This window comes from Pristis pectinata, chromosome 9, assembly GCF_009764475.1.
Source record: "Pristis pectinata isolate sPriPec2 chromosome 9, sPriPec2.1.pri, whole genome shotgun sequence".
Classification (NCBI taxonomy): Eukaryota; Metazoa; Chordata; class Chondrichthyes; order Rhinopristiformes; family Pristidae; genus Pristis; species Pristis pectinata.
The window spans coordinates 95,659,871-95,672,729 of NC_067413.1; the positions used below are offsets into that span (position 1 = coordinate 95,659,871).

General features: G+C 53.2%; 1 protein-coding gene across 3 annotated transcripts; it reads left to right on the forward strand.

The window, feature by feature from the left end:
• Window positions 1-7,343: 7,343 nt before the first annotated feature.
• On the forward strand, window positions 7,344-12,775 carry c9h7orf25 (chromosome 9 C7orf25 homolog). 3 transcript variants are annotated; one of them, XM_052023141.1, is made up of 2 exons: window positions 7,344-7,414; window positions 10,347-12,774. In XM_052023141.1, exon 2 carries the CDS (start codon window positions 10,354-10,356, stop codon window positions 11,608-11,610), a length of 1,257 nt encoding a protein of 418 aa, XP_051879101.1. In that variant the 5' UTR covers window positions 7,344-7,414; window positions 10,347-10,353; the 3' UTR covers window positions 11,611-12,774. The 3 variants fall into 3 exon arrangements, with proteins under 3 accessions (XP_051879101.1, XP_051879103.1, XP_051879102.1); XM_052023143.1 differs by having other exon boundaries at window positions 7,384-7,407; window positions 10,347-12,775; XM_052023142.1 differs by lacking the exon at window positions 7,344-7,414 and adding an exon at window positions 9,808-10,024 and having other exon boundaries at window positions 10,347-12,775.
• Window positions 12,776-12,859: the final 84 nt, after the last annotated feature.

Sequence of the window (12,859 nt, forward strand, 5' to 3'; positions counted from 1 at the left end):
TTGATGAAGACTGATGCAAAGCAATTTTAGTACCTCTGCCTCCACGAATAATTTCATTTTTTGTCTCTGACTGGGCTGCTTCTCCTCTTAAAACCCTTTCCTTGTTCATGTGCACACAAAATATTTTTAGATTCCCTGTTATGTTTGCTGCCAGTCTTTCACCATGTGCTCCCTTTGCCTCTCATTTCCATTTTTACTTCTCCCCTTACTTTTTTTTAAATCAACCTGGTTCTCATTTGGAATTGCAAGCTGCCATTTTCTACTGTACTATTGTTTTAGTTGTCCAAGGAGCCTTGGCTTTACTTTTCCCTATTTTTCTCTCTCATGGGAATGTACTTAGACTGTAACTAAAACATTTCCTATTTAAAGGCTCCCATTATTTATTTATAGTTTTGATTTACCATAGAACCATACAGCACAAAACAGGCCCTTCGGCCCACCATATTGTGCCGTCCATCAATTTACTTGTGCCATATCTGCATCGATCTCATTGAAATTGGCCAATTGACTATTTTTTTAAACCTTGAATGGCCTATATCCTCTTCCATAGTTATTCTAAACCTTTTGATATCATGAACACTATTTTCGAGATGGCCCCCACTAATACATGCTCCATTTGACCTGGCTCATTTCCGGGTGTCAGTTCAACAATGCTGCCTTCCTCATTGGGTCAGAAATGTATTGATTGAGAAAGTTCTCCTGAACATACTTCCTCCACCTTTGTCTTATTATTCTACATTTGGATAACTGTAACTCTCTTTTATCACTGGCCAACGGATTTTGCATGTCTCTGTGATCTCCCTGCAAATTTGCTATCATTGCCAATCATTGGTGGCCTATAAAACAGCCCTAGTAGGGTAATTATTCTTCCTTATTTCAAAGCAAATAGATTCTGCCCAGGATTGATTGTTCCAGGACACCCTCCCTCTCCTGTAATGCAATGTTCTCCTTAATTAATACTCCCTACTCTGCTTTTTTTCCCTTCCCTATACTTCCTGCATAACTTGTTTCCAGAAGTATTTAGAATTCCTGTTTTTTTAAACCACCTCCTGTTATATGTCACATTGCAATCCCACATTGTTAATTGTGGCTGCAAATCATCATTTAATACGCATCTTGTATTCATGTAGATTGACTTCAAATCTACCATAAACCTTCTTGCATTCTGTCCATCTAAAGATCTTTTTCTTGTTCTGGTGCTTTTTATCTCTTCTAATCCTCTCTACACTTCCTTTCTCATTTTCATGTGCCCAATTCTTTACCAAATTAGATCAAAACTCCCCCTTTGGCACCAGAACACCTTCCCATGAGATGACTGAGGTGCAATCTGTTTGCCGTGTACAGGTTCCTCCCTCACCCAGAACTGCCCCCAATGTCTGAGCAATGGCCATCCTGTATCATCTCTGCAGCCGTAGACTCATCTGTGATATCCCTTTATCTCTACACTCACTCACATGTGGCACCAGAAGAAATCCAGACATTACCACCTTTCAGGTCCTACTTCTTCACGGTATTCTGAAAAAAAGAGGACATCTCTGAGGTCCTGGAATGGAAAGCTTCATCATGGGAAGGGAAGCGGCGGAGGCAGAGGAACTGAGGGAAAGGAGTAGCATCCTTGCAAGTGACAAGGTGGGAAGAGGTGGGAGTCAGTGGGTTTGTAAAAGATGTGTCACGAACCAGCAACAAACGAAACACACTGAGTCATGATTCAGTGTTAAAAACTATTTTATTAATCACTACTTATGATAATACGAAAAATAAAAGTAAAAATGTTAGTATGTTAGAATTTAAAAAAAAATTAAACCTTGAACATTAACCCCAAAAACTAAACTCTTCATGTGTGTGTGGCAAAGTCCCAAACTCCAAGTTCAGGAATGGTTCTTAAAGTTCAGTTCCGCAAGCCATAAGGTGAAACATGAGCAAGGGCTTCTTCAACAACCACCGTTGTCTGAAGACAAGATGTAGACGTAGAGAAACATAGAGAGAGTAATTACGAAATCCAAGTGTTCCACAATGGAATCCAAACAACACCTCAGTGTTGGCTCGGTAGTGACTTCCTCACCCTGAAAAGCATCCGAATCGTGGTCGTCCACACACAAATACCTGTTTCTTTCTACAGGTCAGCAACAAAGTGAACTCCACTGGATTACTTCCAATTTCCATACATGGATTTCAGTGGCAGACACAGTTATTGTCTCTCATCCATCGATAGAGAAAACTAGCAGGCTGGTGTCTCTCTCTCCCTTCTCTCTCTCTCTCTCCCTTCTTCTGACTTCTTCAACAACATCATTACGTCCTTTATCTTCTATTGACGTAAGCACGCCACACACACACACACACACACACACACACTCTACCTTAAAGGGACTTTCACCGAGTCCGTGACAGATGTCAGTAGAATGTCCGGAGATGGAGACAGAGATCAGGAAAGGGGAGAGAGGTGTCAGAGAGTTGGACCAAGTGAATCTGAGGGCGGGGTGGGTGACAAAGTTGATGAGCTCCGCATGGGTGCAGGAAGCAGCACCAATCCAGTCACCAATGTGGCGGAGGAGGAGTTAGGGAGCGTTACCGGTGTAGGTTAGGAACATGGATTGTTCCACATAGCCAACGAAAAGGTAGGCATAGCTGGGGCCAAGTTCTGCTTTGTATCTCTTTTATAATTCCTTAAAATCTGTCTGGAGCACTTCATTCCTTTCTCTAATAATGTTATTGATACTTACTAATGGGCACATTGTTTGTTTCTCCAGATTCCAACATCTGTAGTCTCTTGTGTCTCCATAGAACTTATACAGTGAATGGTAGGACCCTGGAGAGCGATATGGAACAGAGGGATCTAGGACTCCAAGTGCATAGTTTGCTGAAAGCATCTCAGGTAGATAGGGTAGTGAAGAAGGACCTTGATAGAGAGATACAGCAGGGGCACAGGATCTCTGGATCCCCTAGGCCATGCCAAATATCAACCACCCATTTACATTAATCCTGCGTGAACCCCACCTTTTATTCTCCCCACATTCTCATCAACACCCCCCCCCCACCACACCGATTCTACCAGTCACTCACACCAGCGCCAATTAACCTGCCAACCTGCACATCTCTGGGGTGTGGGAGAAAACTGGAGCACCCGGAGGAAACTCACGGAAGGACAATGTGCAAACTCGACACAGGATTGAACCCAGGATTGAACCCGGGTCTCTGTTAGCAGTGCCGTTGTGGCGTCCATTTGGCAAACATTCACACAGTCTCATAGGATATGGATCAGTGCTCCATATTGAGCGACGTCCGCAAGAAACACTGAAAGCAGCAAGGTTGCAGAACAAGGTGAGGGGCTTCAGTGTCCATCACCAAGAGTGGTTTAGTCGCATTGCTAATGGCCCAGTCCCGACGTACAGAGTTGTCAGACTGGGTCTGTTGTGGATGCACCTGTTCATGATGGCACTGATGGGTTAGTACTGCGGAGTCCCTGTGGAAACACAATCCCATCTCCTCACAAAGGAGAGCCCTTCTGTCACTCTCCCCCCCATCTTCTTGTTTCTTTCCTCATGCCTTTCCCTGTCCCCCTTTCCCCCTCACCCTCTTCCTGCTCCCACATCGTTCTCCCCTTCCCCATTCCTGTCCCTCAGCTATCATTGATCCTGACCCTCTTCCCCCCAACAGTACCATTCCCGTATCTCTCCCTGTTATCCTCTACCATCCCTCTCCCTCTTCTTCCCATGATCCCTCCTCTTCCCTGCTCCCCTCTTACTCTCCTCCCACTGCAGTCCCTCTTTGCCCCAGTGGCCCGTACATCCTCTTCACAACTGTCATCGCTCACTCTCCTCCTTGGTCCCACCATTCTCCTCCCTCAAGCCCCGTCCCCTCTTTCCCCGTGGTATCCCTTTCTCCCACTCGCCGCTCCTCCCTCAGCTTCCCCAGAGGACATGCATTTAAGGTGAGAGGAAGAACGTTTAAAGGAGATCACAAGCACAACCCTCCCCACCATCGAGGACATCTTCAAGAGGCGGTGCCTCAAGAAGGCGGCATCCATCCCTCACCACCCGGGACGTGCCCTCTTCACGCTACTTCCATTGGGGAGGAGGTACAGGAGCCTGAAGACCCACACTCAATAATTCAGAACCAGCTTCTTCCCCTCCGCCATCAGATTTCCGAATGGTCCATGAATCCATGAACACTACCTCGTTATTCCTTTCTTTTGCACTAGTTATTTATTTTCTAATTTATAGTAATTTTATGTCTCTGCACTGTACTGCTGCCACAAAACAACAAATACAGGAGCCTGAGGGCACATACCACCAGGCTCAAGGACAGCTTCTACCCTATGGTGATAAGACTATTGAATGGTTCCCTTATACGATGAGATGGACTCTTGACCTCACGATCTACCTTGTATGACCTTGCAGCTCATTGTCTACCTGCATTGTACATCCCTGTAGCTGTGACACTTTACTCTGTATTCTGTTATTGTTTTTACTCTATACTACCTCACTGCACTGTGTAATGAATTGATCGGTACGATCGGTATGCAAGTTATGCAAGTCACTGTACCTCTGTACAAGTGACAATAATAAACCAATACCAATTTCACATCACGTGACAGTGATAAAAATCCGATTCTGATTCTGAGATGTGCAGGGCAATTTTTTTTACAGAGAGTGGTAGTGCCTAGATTGGGCTGCCAGGGGCAGTGGTGAGAGCAGATATGATATTGTTAGATAGACAGATGAATATGCAGGGGGTGGAGGGATATGGATCACTTCCAGGCAGAAGAGATTTAGCTTAATTTGGCATCCTGTCCAACTCAGACATTGTTGGCAGAAGGGCCTGTTCCTGTGCCCTACTGTTCTATGTTCCCCACTATCCCTCTTGCCCCCGACCCCTCTCTCCTGTCCTTCTTCAATCATGTTCCCCTCGCCACCTCCCAGCCCCCAGTCTTTGCCCTTCTTCATGCTCTCTCCCCTTGTCCCTCCCTACCACCTAATTCTTCACTCTGCCACCCGATCCCATCCCATTCCCAGAGTTTCGACCCAAGACGTCGACAGTTCCTTCCCCACCCCCATCCCACACCCTACCCACCCCTACCACCCATCTCACTACAACCCCCACCCACACCACACCCCAACCCTCACACCATACACTACACCCCAACACCACCACCACCCCACCACACTCCAACTCCCACCCACAACCCACCCCCAACCCTCACACCATACTCTACACCCCAACCCCCACACCATACACTACACCCCAACCCCACTACACCCCAACCCCCACCCCCACACCATACGCTACACCCCAACCCCCACACCATACACTACACCCCAACCCCCACACCATACACTACACCCCCACCCCCACACCATACACTACACCCCAACCCCCACACCATACACTACACCCCCACCCCCACACCATACACTACACCCCAACCCCCACACCATACACTACACCCCCACCCCCACACCATACACTACACCCCAACACCATACACTACACCCCAACCCCACTACACCCCAACCACCACACCATACACTACACCCCAACCCCACTACACCCCAACCCCCACACCATACGCTACACCCAAACCCCACTACACCCCAACCCCCACACCATACGCTACACCCAAATCCCACTACACACCAACCCCCACACCATACGCTACACCCCAACCCCCACACCATACGCTACACCCCAACCCCAACACCATACACTACACCTCAACCCCCACACCATACACTACACCCCAACCCCACTACACCCCAACCCCCACACCATACGCTACACCCCAACCCCACAACACCCCAACCCCAACCCCCACACCATACACTACACCTCAACCCCCACACCATACACTACACCCCAACCCCACTACACCCCAACCCCCACACCATACGCTACACCCCAACCCCACAACACCCCAACCACCACACCATACACTACACCTCAACCCCCACACCATACACTACACCCCAACCCCACTACACCCCAACCCCCCCCCCATACGCTACACCCAAATCCCACTACACCCCAACCCCCACACCATACGCTACACCCCAACCACCACACCATACGCTACACCCAAACCCCACTACACCCCAACCCCCACACCATATGCTACACCCCAACCCCACTACACCCCAACCCCCACACCATACGCTACACCCCAACCCCAACCCCCACACCATACACTACACCTCAACCCCCACACCATACACTACACCCCAACCCCCACACCATACACTACACCCCAACCCCACTACACCCCAACCCCCACACCATACGCTACACCCCAACCCCACAACACCCCAACCCCCACACCATACACTACACCTCAACCCCCACACCATACACTACACCCCAACCCCACTACACCCCAACCCCCACACCATACACTACACCCCAACCCCACTACACCCCAACCCCCACACCATACACTACACCCCAACCCCACTACACCCCAACCCCCACACCATACACTACACCCCAACCCCACAACACCCCAACCCCCAAACCATACACTACACCTCAACCCCCACACCATACACTACACCCCAACCCCACTACACCCCAACCCCCACACCATACGCTACACCCCAACCCCACAACACCCCAACCACCACACCATACACTACACCTCAACCCCCACACCATACACTACACCCCAACCCCACTACACCCCAACCCCCACACCATACGCTACACCCAAATCCCACTACACCCCAACCCCCACACCATACGCTACACCCCAACCACCACACCATACGCTACACCCAAACCCCACTACACCCCAACCCCCACACCATATGCTACACCCCAACCCCACTACACCCCAACCCCCACACCATACGCTACACCCCAACCCCAACCCCCACACCATACACTACACCTCAACCCCCACACCATACACTACACCCCAACCCCCACACCATACACTACACCCCAACCCCACTACACCCCAACCCCCACACCATACGCTACACCCCAACCCCACAACACCCCAACCCCCACACCATACACTACACCTCAACCCCCACACCATACACTACACCCCAACCCCACTACACCCCAACCCCCACACCATACACTACACCCCAACCCCACTACACCCCAACCCCCACACCATACACTACACCCCAACCCCACAACACCCCAACCCCCACACCATACACTACACCTCAACCCCCACACCATACACTACACCCCAACCCCACTACACCCCAACCCCCACACCATACGCTACACCCCCGACCCGCTGTCCCACCAGCGGATGGTCCGCCGCTCGTCCCCCACCCCGCTACTGCGCATGCTCGCCGCCCTCACCATCATGGTGGCCCAGGACGGATGGGACGTGGCCAAGGCCTGACCCGTTTCCGGCAGCCGGGCCGGACCGAGCGCGATCCGCCGGGCCTGCAGGTCACAGGTAGCGGAGCAACGGGGGGGCCGGAGCCTCGGTGGTGGGGAAGGGGAAGGGGGGAGAGGTAGGGGGGGAGAGGTAGGGGGGGAGAGGTAGGGGGGGAGAGGGGGGAGAGGTGGGAGAGGTGGGGGGAGAGGTAGGGGGGGAGAGGGGGGAGAGGTGGGGGGAGAGGGGGGAGAGGGGGGGAGAGGGGGGAGAGGTGGGGGGGAGAGGGGGGGAGAGGGAGGGTGGGGGGGGGAGAGGGAGGAGAGGGAGGGTGGGGGGGGAGAGGGAGGAGAGGGAGGGGGGGGAGAGGGAGGAGAGGGAGGGAGGGGGGAGAGGGAGGGTGGGAGGGAGAGGGGGGAGAGGGAGGGTGGGGGGGGAGAGGGAGGAGAGGGAGGGGGGGAGAGGGGGGAGAGGGAGGGTGGGGGGGAGAGGGGGGAGAGGGAGGGTGGGGGGGAGAGGGGGGAGAGGGAGGGTGGGGGGGAGAGGGGGGAGAGGGAGGGGGGGAGGGGGGGAGAGGGAGGGTGGGGGGGAGGGGGGGAGGGGGGGAGAGGGAGGGTGGGGGGAGGGGGGGAGAGGGAGGGGGGGAGGGGGGGAGAGGGAGGGTGGGGGGGAGGGGGGGAGGGGGGGAGAGGGAGGGTGGGGGGGAGGGGGGGAGAGGGTGGGGGGGGTGGGGGGGGAGGGGGGGAGAGGGTGGGGGGGGAGGGGGAGAGGGAGGGGGAGAGGGAGGGGGGGAGGGGGGGAGGGGGGGAGAGGGAGGGGGGGAGGGGGGGAGAGGGAGGCAGGGGGAGGGGAGGGGAGAGGGAGGCAGGGGGAGGGGAGAGGGAGGCAGGGGAGGGGAGGGGAGGGGAGAGGGAGGCGGGGGGAGGGGAGAGGGAGGGAGGCAGGGGGAGGGGAGAGGGAGGGGGGGAGGGGAGAGGGAGGGGGGGGGGGAGAGGGAGGGAGGGGGGGAGAGGGAGGGGGGGAGGGGAGAGGGAGGGGGGGGGGGAGGGAGGGAGGGGGGGGAGGGGAGAGGGAGGGAGGGGGGAGGGAGGGGGGGGGGAGGGAGGGGGGAGGGGGAGGGAGGGGAGGGAGGGGGGGGGGAGGGAGGGGGGGGGGGAGGGGGAGGGAGGGGGGGGAGGGAGGGAGGGGGGAGGGGGGGAGAGGGGGGGTGGGGGGAGGGAGGGGGGGAGGGGGAGGGGTGGGGGGAGGGAGGGGGGAGGGGGAGGGGTGGGAGAGGGGGGGTGGGAGGAGGGGAGAGGGGGAGGAGGGGAGAGGGGGGAGGGGAGGGGGGAGAGGGGTGAGGGGGAGAGGGGGGGAGGGGAGGGGGGAGAGGGGTGAGGGGGGGAGGAGGGGGGGAGGGGAGAGGGGGGGAGGTGAGGGGGGAGGAGGGGGGGAGAGGGAGGGTGGGAGGAGGGGAGAGGGAGGGGGGGGAGAGGGAGGGGGGAGGGAGGGGGGAGGGGAGAGGGAGGGAGGGAGGGAGGGGGAGAGGGAGGGAGGGGGGAGAGGGAGGGGGGAGGGGGAGAGGGAGGGGGAGAGGGAGAGAGGAGGGGGGAGAGGGAGGGAGAGGGGAGGGGGGAGAGGGAGGGAGGGGGGAGGGAGGGAGGGGGATGGAGGGGGGGGAGGGAGGGAGGGGGGAGGGGGGAGAGGGAGGGGGGAGGGAGGGGGGGAAAGGGAGTGGGGAGGGAGGGAGAGGGAGGGGGGGAGAGGGAGGGGAGGGGGGGAGGGGGAGGGGGAGAGGGAGGGAGGGGGGAGGGAGGGAGTGGGGATGGAGGGGGGGGAGGGATGGAGGGGGGGAGGGAGGGAGGGGGGGAGAGGGAGGGGGGGAGGGAGGGAGGGGGGGAGAGGGAGGGGGGGAGGGAGGGAGGGGGGGAGAGGGAGGGGGGGAGGGAGGGGGGGAGAGGGAGGGGAGGGGGAGAGGGAGGGGGGAGAGGGAGGGGGAGAGGGAGGGAGGGGGGAGGGGGAGGGGGGAGAGGGAGGGAGAGGGGAGGGGGGAGAGGGAGGCGGGGAGGGGGGAGAGGGAGGGGGGAGGGGGGGGAGAGGGAGGGAGGGGGGGCGAGGGGGGGAGGGGGGACGGGGAGTGGGGGGGAGGGAGGGGGGGGAAGGGGAGGGAGGGAGGGGGGGAAGGGGAGGGAGGGAGAGGGGGGAGAGGGAGGGAGAGAGGTGAGAGGGGAGAGAGAGGGGGAGAGGAGAAGGGGGGAGAGAGAGGGGGAGAGCCGGGGGGGGAGGGGGGGGGAACGGGGAGGGGAGTGAGGGGGGAGGGAGAGTAGTGGGAGAAGACAGAAGAGGACCGGTGGGAGGGGTGGGAGTGGGGATGGGGAGGGAGAGGGCCGGAGGGAGGGAGGGCAGTGGGGGAAGGATGGGAGAGGAGCAGGAGCAAAGGGAGGGCGTTATGAGGTTTGGGCAGGATGAATGGAGAGCAGGAGGGGGACAGGTGGAGGACGTGAGTCGTAAGGAAAACTGACTGGGTCATGAAGTTTAAGGCAACTGAGTATTTTTTAACTGCTCTAACAATGTTTACAAAGTTGCAGGATAATTGAGGTAGAGATTGTTTACAGGGACTCAGAAAGAGTGTAAATGCTTTCATGTGACATACTCTATGCAGTGACATTAGTGACTGAGGGATGATTTTAAAGTCAATGAAGAACTTTGGAGGTATAATCGCCATAGTAGTGGAGATACGTTTGTTGAGCAATAAATATTGGCTGGGACCTGTGGTAGCAGCCTTATTTTAGAACTGTGATGTAGGATCTTTTGCAATATTCTTTGTGTTTAACATCTCATGTGACTCCTTAAGTACTGCACTGAAGTGTCAGCCATTTGAATAGTGGCATTGACTGTTGATCTGCGAGGGCTCAATGTACAGGGCCTTAACTCACTTATTTGCTATTGTGTTTTTAGTTTCCCATCTGAGTAAAGTGACAATATTTTTCTCTCTGACAGTGACAGTCCTGAACCAAAATGTTCTGTTTTTCAGGGATGCGATGTCACTGCAGAAGGTTCTCTCGGAGAGGATCACTGAAGCCCGGGAGCTGCTGGAAAGGGCAGAAGCACTATCCCATTCCCGCGCAGGTGGGGTGCAAGGCGGGCCCAAGCTCTGCGGCAAACTGAAGGCTGAGCTGAAGTTCTTACGGAAAGTTGAAACGGGTAAAGTTTCGGTGAAGGAGTCACATCTGCAGAGCACAAACCTCACCCACCTAAAGGCAGTCATTGAATCAGCCGAAAGCCTGGAGGATGTGGTTAGCCTTTTGCATGTATTTAACTACCAGGAACACTCTGGGGAAAAGCAGTCCCTGGTGGTGGACGTCGTGGCAAATGGTGGACTTACCTGGGTGAAAGCTATTGGACGGAAAGCCGAGGCACTGCACAGTATCTGGGTGGGGAGGGGCCAGTATGGTGACAAAAGTATTGTCGAACAAGCAGAAGATTATTTGGAAGCCAGCAAGCAGCAATTGGTGCAGTACAGTAATCCACATGTTGTGTTTGCATTTTATAATGGCATTTCAAGCCCCATGGCAGAGAGACTGAAAGAAATGGGGCTGTCTGTGCGAGGGGATATAGTTGCAGTGAATTCAATGATTGATTTCATGGAGGAAGGTGGTAACTCGAGTGATTCTGAAGAAGATCTTGAGGAACCTTTACAGGTGACAAAAGTAGACCGTTCTACAATTGTCGCCAGTGTTGCCTTCCCCACTGAAGTTAAAGTGGATTTCTGCAATCGTGTCAATTTAGATATAACCACCCTGATCACCTTTGTTTCAGCGGTAAGTCACGGAGGCTGTTACTTCATCTTTAAGGAGAAAGTGCTGACTGAACAAGCTTCTCAGGAAAGGGAGGAGAGTGTCTTGCCCAAACTACAAGCCTTCATGAAGGACAAAGAACTGTTTGCCTGTGAGTCAGCGGTGAAAGATTTTCAAGCAATTTTGGAAACATTAGGCGGCCCAGGAGAAAAGGCTCGGGCACGAAAGCTGCTGCAGGGAATCACGATCGTGCCGGATCAGCCTTCTGACCGTGCCTCCAAACTGGAAGCCAGTGCAAAAATTAACAGTCGCTCTATTACAATTTTTGGTACTGGAGATGCTTTAAAGGCAATCACAATGACAGCAAACAGTGGGTTTGTTCGAGCTGCAGACAATCAAGGTGTAAAATTCAGTGTATTTATCCACCAGCCGAGAGCTTTGACAGAGAGCAAGGAATCAACAGCAACTCCTTTACATACTTTTCATGGGAATCTTGGATGATGACTTAGTAATATAAAACAATCTCTTCTAATCGAATATTTACAATGTCATGTCTTAAAGATTGTGGGGTTATTTTAATGGTGGGAGTTACTGCAGAACTAGCTGCCTCTCATACATCTCATCCCAGTTTTCCTTTTCATTGATGCCAAATCCTGGGGGCTGTATAAGAAGTGGTCAGTGGATGTTGATGGTTTTGCTCCCTCACTGGAAAATTGCCCACCAGATTTTTAAAATGCAAACCAAAAACAAAGCAACAATAAATGCATATTCAGATTAGCAACTGTAGGACATTTTTGGTAGTTCTTGATTTTTCATTTAGCCATCGTGTATTTGCTGCCATTATAGCACTCAACCTATTGAAAAATTAGTAAGTGTACAAATCAAGTAATCCTTTTCAGTGCAAGTGACACATCTACTATGTTGCTGAAGCCTACAAGCATGTCTGCAGGGGGACGAAAAGCAAATGACTATGCAAAAGGGATTTTAAAAAAATACGGTGAGTTATCTCAAAAGATGCTTTGGTGATGGTTAACCAGATTAGAGAGTGCTTTAAATGATTTTACAATTTCTGATGGAAACAAAAGTTCTTGAGTCACTTTCTATAATTCAAAAGCCAACACTTGTTGAGTTTCAGGTGGCTTTGCAAATGGTTGATAAAGGCAGTAATGATTTAGGGATCCAGTAACATGCAGGTTAGTTTCCTAAACCTGAGTGTGGTCACTGCCTTGAGAGTTTGATTCATGTTGGTGTGCTGTCTATCTGCTAGGTATAAGTATGGATAAGTAGGTGCAATTACAATTCATTTTCTTCTTTCTAGAATCTAAAAGACAAACTGGAGCAAAAAAGAAAAGTTTCAGGCAAAGGATTAATAATCTGATTTGGAGGATTACAAATACACTGCAAGGAAACTGGCAAGTGTTGAACTGAAGGTGTGGAGTGGGAAAGGTTGTGTGGGTCAGGTGCTGCAAAATTATAGAAGGAAAATAAAGACAGGGTAAAACCTTTCTCAATAAAAGGAACAAACTTCATCTCTTTCAGTTCATGTATTTTAGGAGCAAGGTTTTTATGGTTGCTAGAGTTAGGAATAAGGATTTATTTGGAGTGGATTTAGCTTCCATAATGATGGCATCATTTGTTTCCAATGTGTACAATAAAGTTTATCTCGTGTTGCAAAGCCGTTGCTGGTAGAGAGCTACAATCTGAAGTTGCCCTGTGATCTCTGAAATACCTATAGATCAATTCCACCAGT